Here is a 15,139-nt window from a genome sequence, read left to right on the forward strand (position 1 = left end):
AGCATTGGTACCAACACGCTGATGTGTCTTTCCTCACTTCATGATTGAATTATCTGAATAAGGATCATGACGATGAAGGGGGTGACTGAAATTACAATGTACGAGTAGTTCACAATGACAAGAAAAACAAAGTGAATGGATGCGCAGACTGTATTGGAGATGCATTAGAATTTGGAACATCTCACAAGTTATTCATATGGAAAAACATTATATTTTAAATATGTCTATTTTATTGTATTATATTGCATTGTATTATTATAAAATACTATAACAGCAGAAATCAATTGACATGGCAGGAATCAACCATTCAATATGAGAGAAAGATGATGTAAGATTCCACTGGAAAAGTGGCAAAATATGTGCATGCCAGGGACTCCGTTATGAAAATGTGGTACCAGCCATTTGACTGGAAGCATTTTAATTTACCGTACATTTGAGAATGTACCAGACCCATATGCATTGGGTGCGTAACTTGATTGCGGTGTCAACACACAGAACAACTTAAATCACATTTAGATTATGGTAATTCATCTTAACAGAACATGCAAGTCGAGGATGACATGTGTCCGAACAGCACACTTAGAATAACTGTCCACATTTACTTTCTCAGCCAACAATACCAGTAATGAACAGCAAAATTCATGCATAGGCGTAAAAATGCACCTTTATAATATAAAATAGCATGCATCATCACATTTGCAGACGTATGTAAGATAGCCTACTATTTGAAATGTGATGACTCAATCATAACGCAATCACTGTTTGCAAAAAAAGACCAATCAATGCATGGCTGAGCATATAGTGTAAGGGACTGGGCTATATCAGATACATTTCTTTCTTTGCATATGAAAAACACATTTAATGCAATTTGACTACACTTTATATCTGGAGACGTTAGCAGAATCTATTTAGCCTACTCTGCTGAGACTCACAAACAATAAAAACGACTTTGTCCATTAAAATAGGCCAACGATAAGGTGAGACAAATAGAATACGACGTCCATCTAAACTGGAGGAGGAAATTATTGTCCAAACAAACTTAAGTGGTACTGACACAACAATGAGTGTGAATATGCGCAGTGTGTATATTCATATGGCCGATGCTCTCAGCTGGTGGTCGATGCTCTCCGCTGGTGCCAATAAGATCGACTATAGGCCTACTGTTGTTTCTGAATTAAATTGAACATTTTGATAGCTAAAATACTACTGTCTTTCATTGCTTCTCTTTACAGGAATAGCCATTTGCTTTCCAAACTATGTTTTCCTGTGATTGAATTTAGAAATACTGTAATATGCCTGGCTGGGCCTCTGCTTTTCAGTGACAGTTGCAACTCAACAATCATCTATTTTGTATTTGCAGTGCTTCCTGCCTTTCCTTCCGACTGAAGTTAATGATCCTCTGTGGCCAAATCATGCTTTAGTAGTCCATTTTGAATTATTGTCGACAAGGAGTAGGCTATTTAGGCAATATTATTTTATCAATTTAATTCAAATTACTTAAGGAAATCTACTATCCCCCATAGTAGAAAAGTTACTCTATTGGTCAGCTTGTCGAGAAAGAAATAGCCCAAACAGACTCTGGGAGAGTTGTGGGACGATATATTTCAAATTCATAAAACCAGTAGGCCCAGGTGCCATACATTTTTTTAAGCAATGAATCTGATGCAACAGATCAGAACGTTTAGCTTAAAACATTGATAAACTATTTCTTTACATTATTACGGCAGCAATACGCACAAGGCAGTAGGCTACGCACAAGTTTGTATTTGGCTACCGGACAATGAAACAAAGTTGAAAACCAATAGAACGCGAGAAATAAGCTACTAGTTTTAATGTCAGTAATAAAATTATTGCGTCCACTGATGGTGAGATTGTCTTGGCTACATTGAAGCAAGGTAAAACATCCATCATATTATGTAATAAAATGCTCAGGTTTCAAACTACGAAGTAGCCACTCAGTGCAAAGTGGTGTGAAAATTACAAATATTAGCTCTTTTTAAATTGTGGCCAAAAAACTAACATCCTAATGGCTGTCAAATGTGCATCCACCAAGTATTGCTTCAAGGGCGCAAATATTTATGCAATCCAGACATCTCCAGATGTTTTTGTTTTTATTGTTGTTAATAGACTTGTACATCTAATCATTGTCTCTTCTCAATGACTAGGAACTGTATGCCTGTTTTACCATAATATACAATGATATCTGGTCTCACCTCTTTAAGTGGGCCATGAGATAACACAGTGTTTCACAGTGTGCAGGTGGCAGCAGCTTCAGACCTTCATGATGGGCCTCCAACCGCTTGTCTGGATCCGTTATCTCTAGAACCCGACAAACGCACACAGTCAGCGTCTGCAGTACAGGAACCATAATACACACACCCAATAACAAAAATGCATAAAACGTGCTAAGTTTAGGACTAACTTGCTGCCTCCATAAACCTTGGGTAGGCGTCGTACGTGATAAGAGGAATGGGTAAATCCCTGAAATACAGTTTCAGTGCGCCAGTGATTATGTTGATGTCTTCATACACATTCACAGAAATGTCCGCCTTTTCACCATCTATTGGGAGACAAGAGGGAGGATTTTAACTTGGCTATAGATGGGGCATCCAAAAGGATAATGTAGAATGACATAGTTCTGTGGTTGTGCAGTCGGTCTAGAGATTATAAACTCAGTAGGCACTCAATGGCAGTTATCAGGTAAGGCCAATCAACAATGAAATAACTGTAATTAATGAACAATGAAATCAGTTTTTGTCCAACCTAGTTCTCCCGAATCTTGCAACAATAGTGCTTGAAAAATGCTGTCCAGGCCTAAGTCCAATTGATACCCACTTACTGCCCCACCCAGAAAGCAGGCAACTGAATGAGATACGGTGGCAAAGAAAAAAGGACCTTGCCTCTGTCGAAAGCCAGCTTCACATCTTCAATCAGATCACTGAAGCCTGAGATTCTGTACAGGCCCTCAGACTGAACACCTTCAGTTAGAGGAGGGGAGAGAAAGACAATGACGAATGAAACGGCTTTATATTTGCATCAAATTAACCTTTCTCCATTACTCATCAGGAAATTTGAACAAAGTAACATGAACATTGTTACTGGAGGTTGTCAAACCATTACCCTATAGCAAAAAAACATCCCAAGTGGGTCATTTTCCACTGCTCACCTCGAGACTCAATCTCTTGTATGCACATGTCCACCACCATGGGTCGCTTGGAATTGTGGGCTTTTACCAGTGTCGTAAGGTCACAACTGTATACTTTTTTGACATGCTTGAGGTCAGGCTTGCAGTCATTTGGCACCATTTTGGAACACTGCTTGTGGACATTCAAACCGCAATCTGGGGAGAAAAAAAGATGGGATTAGCAAAAATGCTGTATCATTTAATTTAACAATGCATAAAGACTGTCCTCAATGTTATTTCCAATTGGAGATTGTGTATTTTTTTATTTGAACCTTTATTCATGCAAGCGGTCCCATTGAGACCAGTCTCCTTTGCAAGGGAGCCCTGTATTACAAGAGCATCAAGCAATTACACATTAGAAAGAGAGACAAATACTTCTAATCAAGAAAAGTACAAGAGTAAGAACCCACACTATCATGGACATGATTTCTTAAGGTCTCTGATCAATTTGCCCTTAAAAGTGGCATTGAAAACTAGAGCATGTCGTCAGTTCCGGGTGGGTTGCCAAGGATGCTGATGTCACCTTGAGCAACTCAAGAGAAGAATAGAAAAAGCAAGATCTAACTCCACCCTTAATTATTTCCTAGCGAAAATAAAGCATTAAGCAGTGGTAGTTGTTGTTGTTGTAGTATGGAGGGCAAATGGGAAAGTGTCAAACATACATTTATTGCTAACTTGCTACGTTAGGCCTATTTGAACGAATTAAAGTTTCATAATGCTTAGGTTGTTACAGTCACTTATGCCAGCACCAATGTACTGGCGTCAGTGAATGCACTTGACATTCTGCCAACTTTGAGAAAAATTACTATAGGAGTGGTATTTTGTGTTGGCCGATAAAGAACCTAGAATACAGCACACACATGCACCCACAGACAGCAGTCTAAATCCTGTGACGTCAACTTCTTTCTCGGTGCAAGGTCAGTAGTGAGATGATGCTCTAATATGATTTGGCATCTTAAGGTCAATGATGAAACGGCTAGTAGGCAATGAACTAATGACCACCATGTGATCTTGAGACACACACGTTTATATGACAAGCTTTTTTCATTTCATTTGACAAGTTTTGGTGTTGTTCCTCACAGGCTGCTATGCAGTAGGGGCTAAAGGTGTGTGGTCTTGAAGAAGGAGTAGGGCACAGCAAACTGGTACATACTGGTAGAGGCTAGCCCACTGAGCACCAGCCCAAAAAGAGTTTCCAGATCAAATCACTCATATCCTTAAGCCGAAATCACAGAGGGAGACTTCCGTCAACGGAGTGAAAGTTGCATGTGTGAGTGTAGCAAGCCTCCGTGCCAGGAAAAGCCGTAATAAACAGTTATATTACTCCTTGAAATTAGTCTCTCCAGACAGACTTTTTGCCTCCCACAATGTACCAATGCTCCAGCTTACACATCTGTAGAAGTTCCGGCATCAGTTAGGACAGAGGTGCAAGATAAAAAATGATTACAACGGTTTGAGTGAGAGGTCTAACTGTCTCAAAGTGGCCATAGACACCTCTCCAATCTAATTCCAAAGCACTTTTATTACTAAAAGGAAAGAGCCTTCAACTTTTTTTCCCTCTCCTAGCATTAACTTTGAAGAAATAAAGCAAGAACACTTGTCGTTTTGTGTTTGGAACAAAGCCCTGCACCCCCGCCATCACACAATTACTGTTGATGTTAGGCGATTAGGCCTGGCTCGCAGTCGGCATTTCAATTCATCACGAAGATGTTCAATGGGCTCTGTGCAGGCCAGTCAAATTCTTCCACACCGATTGACAAACCATTTCTGTATGGACCTTGCTTTGTGCAGTCATGGGACCTTCCCCAAACTGTTACCACAAAGTTGGAAGCACAGAACAGTCTAGAATGTCATTGTATGCTGTAGCGTTAATATTTCCATTCACTGGAACTAAAGGGCCTAGCCCAAACCTTGATAAACAGTCCCAGACCACACCAAGCTTTACAGTTTGCACTATGCCGTGTGGCAGATAGCATTCTCCTGGCATCCGCCAAACCCAGATTCATCCGTCAGACTGCCAGATGGTGAAGAGTGATTCATCACTCCATCACTAACATTCACTTGTCAGAGACCAACCACCCGGATAGGTGATGAAACTAGTGGGTTTGCGCAACCAAAGGATTTCTGCACAAACTGTCAGAAACCATCTCAGGGAAGCTCATCTGTGTGCTCGTCTTCCTCACTAGGGTCAGACTGCAGTTCGGCATTGTAACCAACTTCAGTGTGCAAATGCTCACCTTCGATGGTCACTGGCACGCTGGAGAAGTGTGCTCTTTATAGATTAATTCCGGTTTCAACTGTACTAGGCAGATTGTTGACAGCGTGTATGGCGTCGTGTGGGCAAGCGGTTTGCTGATGTCAATGTTGTGAACAGTGCCCCATGGTGGTGGGGAAGTTATGGTATGGGCAGGCATAAGCTACAGACAACCGACAATTGCATTTTATCGATGGCAATTTGAATTCACAGAGATATGGTGACGAGATCCTGAGGCCCATTGTCATGCAATTCATCCGCCAACATCACGATAATGCACAGCCACGTCGCAAGGATCTGTACACAATTCCATGGCCTGCATACTCAGACATGTCACCCATTGAGCATGTTTAGGATGCTCTGGATTGATGAGTACAACAGCGTGTTCCAGTTCCCGCCAATATCCAACAATCTTTTTTCCCAGTCATGTGAAATCCATAGATTAGGACTTAATGAATTTATTTCAGTTGACTGAAATAAAGTTGACTTTTTAAATTGAAAACAGATACCTTATTTAGATAAAGCACCAGTCAAAAGTTTGGACACACTCATTCAAGGGTTTTTCTTTATTTTTACATTGTAGAATAATAGTGAAGACATCAAAACTATGAAATGACACCTGGAATCATGTAGTAACCCCCCAAAAAGTATTGAACAAATCTAAATGTATTTAATATACTTCAAATAGCTACCCTTTGCCTTGGTGACAGCTTTGCTCACTCTTGGCATTCTCTCCATCTGCTTCACCTGGAATGCTTTTCCAATGGTCTTGGAGTTCCCACATGTGCCGAGCACTTCTTGGCTCCTTTTCCTTAACTCTGCGGTCCAACTCATGCCAAAGTATCTCTATTGGGTTGAAGTTGGGGGATTGTGGGGGCCAGGTCATCTGATGCAGCAATCCATCACTCTCCTTCTTGGTCAAATAGCCCTTGCGCATGCTGGAGGTGTGTTGGGTCAATGTCCTGTTGAAAAACAAATGGAGAGTCCCACTAAGCGCAAACCAGATAAGATGGCGTATCGCTGCAGAATTCTGTGGTAGCCATGCTGGTTAAGTGTACCTTGAATTCTAAATAAATCATAGACAGTGTCACCAGGAAAGCACACCCCAAACCTTCACACATCCTCCTCCATGTTTCATGGTGGGAACCACACATATGAGGAGATAATCTTTTCACGAACTCTGTGTCTCACAAAGACACGGCGGTTGCAAAATTAAGGCCTGATTCACACAGTCTCCTCTGAACAGTTGTTGTTGAGCTCTCTGTTACTTGAACACTGAAGCATTTATTTGGGCTGCAATTGAGGCTGGTAACTCCAATGAACTTATCCTCTGCAGCAGAGGTAACTCTGGGTCTTCCGTTCCTGTGGCGGTCCTCATGAGAGCCCGATTCATCATAGCGCTAGATGGTTTTTGCGACTGCACTTGAAGAAACTTTCAATGTTCTTGAACATTTCCAAATTGACTGAAGGTTCATGTCTTAAAGTAAAGATGGACTGTCGTTTCTCTGCTTATTTCAGCTTTTCTTGCCACAATATGTACTTTGTCTTTTACAACAACAAAAAATATTTGACCTGTATTTAAAACTTCTTAGAGCTAGGGTCTATTTTCCTGAATTTCTGCCTGACTGATGTGCCCAAAGAAAACTGCCTGTTACTCAGAAGCCAGGATATGCATATATTGGTAGCATTGGATAGAAAACACTTTGAAGTTTCTAGAAATGTTACAATAATGTCTGAGACTATAACACAATTGATATGGCAGGTGAAATCCCCCCCCCCAAAAAAACAGATTTTTTTTTTTTGAGCTCCCGTTGCAATTCCTATGGCTTCCACTAAATGTCAACAGTCTTTGTTCATTGTTTCAGGCTTGTTTCTTAAAAAATGAACAAGAAGTTTGAGTTTTTGTACAAAGACTCCAGGTTCAAAATCAGTCGGTTGGCACGTGGTGAAGAGGATGCATGCTTACTCATTTTAATTTCTATTGAACATACTTCTTTCCGTATGTAATATTACAGTTTATTTACATTTTAGGATACCCAAGGATTAAATAGAAACATAGTTTGATTTGTTGAACAACGTTTAGCTTTTTGGACTCCTTTGTCTGCATGTTGAACGAGTGGATTACTGAAATCGATGGTGCAATCTAAACAGACTTTTTGGGATATAAAGAAGGATTTTATCTAACAAAACGACCATTCATGTTGTAGCTGGGACCGTTGGGATTGCAAACAGAGGAAGATTTTCAAAAGTAAGTGATTTATTTAAATCGCTTTGTGATTTTATGAAGCCTGTGCTGGTTGAAAAATATGTTCATGTGGGGCGCTCTCCTCAAACCATCACATGGTATGCTTTCGCTGTAAAGCCTATTGTAAATCGGACAACAGTAAGATTAACAAGAATGTAAGCTTTTAAATTATATAAGATACTTGTATGTTCATGAATGTTGAATATTACCATTATTTATTTGAATTGCGCGCCCTCAAATTTCACCAGATGTTGTCGACAGGTAGCGGGACGCCTATCCCTATTAACAAGGCAAGTCAGTCAAGGACAAATTCTTATTTACAATGACGGCCTACCCCAGCCAAACCCAGACGATGTTGGACCAATTGTGCGCCGCCTTATGAGACTCCCAATAACAGTCGGTTGTGATACAGCCTGGAATCGAACCAGGGTCTGTAGTGACACCTCGAGCACTGAGATGCAGTGCCTTAGACCACTGTGCCACTCGGGAGCCCCAGCACTACTTCTCAAAATTTATAGCACGTTGGATATTATTAATTCTAAATCATTTTTTTTTTTTACATGGATGATACATTGGAGATAATATAAGGCAAGTATTGGAAACAATAGAACACTATGAAAAATCTGGTAAACCAGGCCTGCTATTCATAGCGGACCTTGAAAAGGCTTTTTATATAAATGCCTGAAACATTTCAATTTAAAATAATCTCTTATAAAATGGGTTAAAATCATGTATCGTAACCCTAGGTGTAAAATAGTAAATAATGGCTACATCTCAAAGTTTTAAACGGTCAAGAGTAAAACAAGATTTCCACCATTTTTTTATTTTACCTTTATTTAACCAGGTAGGCCAGTTGAGAACAAGTTCTCATTTACTGCGACCTGACCAAGATAAAGCAAAAACAACAAGAGTTACATGGGATAAACAAACGTACAGTCAATAACACAATAGAAAATATGTATACAGTGTGTGCAAATGAAAGATGTAAGGCAATAAATAGGCCATATAGTGGCAAAGTAATTACAATTTAGCAATTAACACTAGAGTGATAGATGTGCAAGTAGAAATACTGCTGTGCAAAAGAGCAGAAAAAAAAACATGGGGATGAGGTCGGTAGCTGGTTGGATAGGCTATTTACAGATGGGCTGTGTACAGCTGCAGCGATCGATAAGCTGCTCTGACAGCAAACGCTTAAAGTTAGTGGGGGAGATAAGTCTCCAACTTCAGTATTTTTGCAATTCGTTCCAGTCATTGGCAGCAGAGAACTGGAAGAAAAGGCAGCCAAAGAAGGTGTTGGCTTTGGGGATGACCAGTGAAATATACCTGCTGGGGTGGGCGTTGCTATGGTGACCAGTGACCTGAAATAAGGTGGGGCTTTACCTAGCAAAGACTTATAGATAACCTGGAGGCAGTGGGTTTGGCGACAAATATGTAGCGAGGACCAGCCAACGAGAGCATACAGGTCGCAATGGTGGGTAGTATAAGGGGCTTTGGTGACAAAAAGGATGGCACTGTGATAGACTGCATCCAATTTGTTGAGTAGAGTGCTGGAGGCTATTTTGTAAATGACATCGAAGTCGAGGATCGGCAGGATAGTCAGTTTTACGAAGGTATGTTTGGCAGCTTGAGTGAAGGAGGCTTTGTTGCGAAATAGGAAGCCGATTCTAGATTACATTTTGGATTGGAGATGCTTAATATGAGTTTGGAAGAAGAGTTCACAGTCTAGGTATTTATAGTTGACCACATATTCTAAGTCAGAACCGTCCAGAGTAGTGATGCTAGGAGGGCGGGCGGGTAGAGATCGGTTGAAGAGCATGCATTTAGTTTTACTAGCATTTAAGAGCATTTAGAAGCCACGGAAGGAGTGTTATGGCATTGAAGCTCGTTTGGAGGTTTGGCATATCTATTTATTATGGCCATCGATATGTTAGCTATTAAAATCAGATCCAACAATAATATCAATGGATTAGAAATACAAGTCTTAAATACAATTGTGTCATTATATGCTGATTCATGTTTTCTTTTAAATCCACAAATTGTATGCCTCAGAGGATCTAGATAATTTTACTAACCTCACCCTGATTAACTCTATAGTCATGTCTCAGTTTACCTATTTGCTTATGGTCTTGCCTACACCTAGCAAACAGTTTTAAGTATATGAGGAAAAACATTCAAATTTTATTTGGAATAGCAAGCCTGACAAAATTAAAACACGCCTATTTATAAAATTAATATGAATTTGGAGGGAAGAAATTATTAAACGTTAAAGCATTAGACCTCTCACTAAAGGCTTCTGTCATACAAAAGTTACACTTAAATGGTTCTCTAGCAAATTATTAAGAATGTCTCACCCTTTGTTCAAGAAACACATTTTTCCCCTTTATTCTGATTATTAACCTCTCACCTTCAGTAATTTGAAAAGGAAATCTCCCGAATATTGCTATTTTTAAAACAAGCCATAGAAAGTTGGTTGCAATTTAAATTTAAATCGTCCAGAAAAAAAACAAAAAAAATAAGGTATAAGTGGTGGAGTTGTCATACATGCAGCTAACTAAAACATATGAAAATGTCTGCTCTACCCATAATTACAACCAACTAATTGCGGCATTACCGCAAACATGTAAGGGGAAAGTGGAAGTGGGGAAAAGTCTGGCGGCCCTGCATTAAAGACCATAATTGATTCAAGAAAATTGTGATAAATAAAAAAAAAGTATACCAGTTTAATTTACTGTAAGGACCAAAAAAATTGACAGCCATGCCATATAGATAACTAAATAGTTGGGAAGAGATTTTTGACTCACCGATTTCATGACACATGGTTTATGGTAATACGACGCCAGATTCAAAACACAATTAAAATTATATACAATTCTTGCAACTAACAGAATGTTATTTATATGGAAGATACAACATTCCCAGCTCTGCACATTCTGCTGCGAAGAGACAGAATCATTCGATCATTTGTTTTGGTACTGTCCATATGTAGCCTGTTTTTGGTCACAGGTCCAGGAATGACTGAAGAATTGCAATATTTACCTGGAGCTAACCTTGCAGATAGCACTACTGGGCGATCTGAAAAGTCATAGTCAATCGATCAATAATATAATAATACTTTTAGTAAAAACGTTTATTTTCAATCTGTAGAAACAATGAGAATAGAAAGGTTCATAACTTTTGTGAAACATCACAGCACAGTTGAAAAACATATGGCAAATAGAAATCCAATATGGATGGTGTTAAGAGATATTTGGGAGGGGTTGAATGGAGCTGAAGGTTGGGACTAATCACAAGATAACTAATGTAAAACATACTGTGCCCGTTAAACATTTATAGGTTAAGAACCTTTCTGAAAGAGTACAGTTTTCAAGATATGGCAAACCAGATGGACATCAAAAATATATGGGAGGTTGAGGTTAGAGGAAGGACAATAGTTAAAAACAAACAAAATAAAACTATTGTAAAATACTGTCCATGAAAGCTTGAAATACAGGCCTAAGAGTTGTTCACTAGTTTGCTCCAATTGGGGGAGGGGTGGAAGGGTAATAAAGGAAATATTTTTTATAGATATGTATTTATGTATGTAAAAAGAATATGGGGGATTGGAAGTTATGCAGACAATTACATTGATGGAAGCAACAATCTGCAATATTAAAGCTAATCTACACCCTAAATAAATATTACAAATAAAAAAGCAAAAGGGTGGCTACTTCGAAGAAACTAACATTATCTGATTTGTTTAACAATTTTTTGGTTAATACATGATTCCATGTGTTATTTCATAGTTGAAGTCTTCACTATTATTCTACAACGTAGAAAATAGGAAAAATAAAGGAAAACCCTTGAATGAGTCGGTGTCCAAACCTTTGACTGGTATTGTAAGTATTCAGACCCTTTGCTATGAGACTCGAAATTGAGTTCAGGTGCATGCTGTTTTCATTGATCATCTTATGATGTTATGGGATGGCACGCACGCACACATGTCTATATAAGTTTGCACAGTTGATAGTGCATGTCAGAGCAAAAACCAAGCCATGAGGTCAAAGAAATTGTCCGTAGAGCTCCTAGACAGGATTGTGTCGAGGCACACATCTGGGGAAGGGTACCAAAGAATGTCAGCAGCATTGAAGGTCCCCAAGAATCACTGTAATAGCATAGTATAACATTATTCTAAGACAAGATCACCACCTTAATTTATGTTTAGGAATATGGTTAGCGGTGTGGTTAAGGTTGGGGTTAAAATCACATTTTAAGAAGACAAATTATAGAAATAGGTGTGCTTTACGACTTTGTGGTTGTGGTAACTATTGACGATTTAGAATTAGCTTGACTTGAATTACTGCCCTGATGACAGACTGCTTCATCAACAGTTGTGTTATGTGAAAAGTTGTATAAAAAAAATTTTTTTCACGTTTTTATAAACAAGTAGTTTAATTACCCAGCCAAGCAGATACTAGCAGTTGTAGTAATTTTGGTTGAGAAAGGCATCATACAAAAGCTTTGCCCTTCATAACAATGCAATTTACCACTTGATTAAATAAAATAACAATAATGAAGGCTATATACTGTACTGAGTCAATGTGCGGGGTACAGGTTAGTCGTACATGTAGGTAGGGGTAAAGATAATAGATAATAAAAAGCAAGTAGCAGCAGTGTAAAAACAAATTAGGGGTGGAGGGGGTCAATGTAAATAGTCCTGGTGTCCATTTGATTAATTGTTCAGCAGTCTTATGGCTTGGGGGTAAAAGCTATTAAGGAGCCTTTTGGTCCTAGACTTGGCGCTCAGGTACCACTTGTCATGCGGTAGCAGAGAGAACAGTCTATGACTTGGGTGACTAGAGTCGGACAATTTTTTGTGCTCTCTTCCACCGCCTAGTATAGAGGTCCTGGTTGGCAGGAAGCTTTGACCCAGTGATGTACTGGGCCATATGCACTACCCTCTGTAGCGCACTACCCTCTGTAGCGCCTTGCGGTCAGATGCCGAGCAGTTGCCATACCAGGAGGTGAAGCAACCGGTCAGGATACTCTTGATGGTGCAGATGTGTAACTTTTTGAGGATCTGGGGACCTTCGGCAAATATTTTCAGTCTCCTGAAGGGGAAAATGTGTCGTGTCCTCTTCACAACTGGCTTTGTGTGTTTGGATCATGATAGATCGCTGGTGATGTGGACACCAAGGAACATGTTCGGCCTCACTTTTCCTGTATTCCACAATCAACTCCTTTGTCTCTTTCACATTAAGGGCCTACCGACCACTGCTGTGTCGTCAGCAAACTTAATGATGGTGTTGGAGTCGTGTTTGGCCACGCAGTCATGGGTGAACAGGGTGTACAGTAAGGGATTAAGCACACCCCCTGAGGGGCCCCAGTGTTGAGGATCTGTGTGGCAGATGTGTTGATGCCTACCCTTACCCATGTAAATTTGATATCAGCTTTTTATTTAATACATTTGCCAAAATCTCTAATCACCTGTTTTTGCTTTGCCATTAAGGGGTAAACAATTGCATCCATTTTACAATAAGGCTGTAACATAACAAAATGTGGAAAATGTCAAGGGTTCTGAATACTTTCAGAATGCGCTGTTGGTTTGAATTTGTTTTCCCTAAAATAAAAGGTTAAACAAAAATAAAACAACGGCAGTCAAGCACCCAAGCGAACTGGCTAACATTGATTAGCTTGCGAGCTACTTTAAATACAAAAATGAGAGAACAGTTCACACTGACCATTTTACTCACCTTTCCAGAGCTGGTTAGACTATTTTCATGTTATCAAGAGGGTTAGTGATAGTCAATTACTGGCAACATTTCAATTCATCAATTATTCTGCGCTCTGCCACTCTCACACCAGAGAGCTCTGTTCTCGAAATAGATGACCAGAGTGAAGTTACAAATGCCCTGTAGACACTTGTATGGTGCTGCATGTGACATCTCCTCAAAACCAGGTTCAAATTAGCTGTGTGTAAAAAGACAAAACACAAAGATCACAGTTCGCTTCCCACCCTCCCTTTACCTGCACATTTCACTCCCTGAGCGATGAGGCCCCACATGAAGTTGGCACAATATTCACACCAGTGGGGTCCCCGGAAGGTGTGCACCTGCAGGGGAGAGGAAGAAAGGATGGAAAACTTGGTCACTTTCTTACTGGATGGAAGGATAGATGGACATACTTGGCCTTCCCCTGGCTCTCCACAGCCTACACACACTGAAGGAGCCAATTGGTAATTATCCCTGTGAGAGATAAGCAGCGCAAGAAAGCAGACTGGCAAGTCTTAATGGTTGGAGTGTGGCAGGAGTGTTTGTGAATACCATGGTTGACAATGAAAGGATTATCAATTGAAATCTAAAACGGGACCACATCACAAACAAATGCCTAGTTCTGCCAGGTAATGGCGAGACCAATCAGAAATGTTCAACATTTATCTCCAGTGAAAAGCACGGTGGACTCATAAGATTACCCAAAAATATAAATAATAAAATCACGCCTGGTTTTAGATTGTTATTTTGGGAATGGGAACGTGGAGGATAGGCCTATTGTGCAAATGACAAGATAAACAACAAATGAGAAAACCTAATGGATTGGTGTTAATGCAGTCTTGTTTTTTTAAATCTCACAAAACAAAATTAATTATTGTGAAAATGCTATACCTTTTAAATTATACATATTTTTTATGTTTGCTCGACTGAGTAGCCTTGTTTCACTGCCAAACAAAATTAAACCATCTAGTCTTCAGTGAAATAACAATGTCAAATACAGGTAGCCTTGTCAAATAATTAACATCCAATCACATTAACTGTTAGTCTCTTGCAGGAATTCCACTAACGGTCCGTATGTAGCCAAATGTAGCTGCTGCTCATGTTGGTATCTGTACTGATGGCACAAAAGCCATGACTGGGAGACATAGTGGAGTGAAAGCATGTGTAAGCAATTGCTCCCGCAATTGCTCCCGACGCCACTTGGGTACATTGCAGCATCCACCGAGAGGCTCTTGCTGCCAAGGGAATGCCTTATAGTTTGAAAGACGTTTTGGACACAATAGTGAAAATAGTTAACTTTGTCAAAGCAAGGCCCCTGAACTCTCGTGTATTTTCTGCACTATGCAATGATATGGGCAGCGACCATGTAGAGCTTTAACAACATACAGAAGTGTGCTCGTTATCAAGGTGCAAAGTATTGACACGTTTTTTTAAATTGAGAGACGAGCTTAAAGTTTTTACTGATCATGAATTCTCACTTGTCTGACCACTTGCAACTCTGACCACTTGCATGATAAGGAGTTTCTCACTACAGGCCTATCTGGGTGATGTTTTTTCTAACCCTGAATGATCTGAATCTAGGATTACAGGAACTCTTCACAACTATATTCAATGTGCGGGACAAAATTGAGGCTATGATTAAGAAGTTGGAGCTCTTTTTGTCTGCATTAACAAGGACAACACACAGTTCTTTCCATAATTGAATAGTT

At 39.7% G+C, this 15,139-nt stretch overlaps 1 protein-coding gene across 1 annotated transcript in view; it reads right to left on the bottom strand.

Moving 5' to 3' along the window:
• Positions 1-15,139, bottom strand: part of LOC135517557 (N-chimaerin) — a 53,358-nt gene that overhangs the window by 4,593 nt on the left and 33,626 nt on the right. Inside the window, exons 9-13 of the mRNA XM_064941970.1 lie at positions 13,687-13,771; positions 3,167-3,340; positions 2,901-2,978; positions 2,423-2,560; positions 2,214-2,319 (exon numbers count right to left, since the gene is read on the bottom strand). Of these exons, the coding sequence (XP_064798042.1) occupies positions 2,214-2,319; positions 2,423-2,560; positions 2,901-2,978; positions 3,167-3,340; positions 13,687-13,771 (581 nt within the window). The remainder of the gene's footprint in view (positions 1-2,213; positions 2,320-2,422; positions 2,561-2,900; positions 2,979-3,166; positions 3,341-13,686; positions 13,772-15,139) is intronic.

The sequence above is a fragment of the Oncorhynchus masou genome, chromosome 28, assembly GCF_036934945.1.
Source record: "Oncorhynchus masou masou isolate Uvic2021 chromosome 28, UVic_Omas_1.1, whole genome shotgun sequence".
NCBI classification, from domain to species: domain Eukaryota; kingdom Metazoa; phylum Chordata; class Actinopteri; order Salmoniformes; family Salmonidae; genus Oncorhynchus; species Oncorhynchus masou.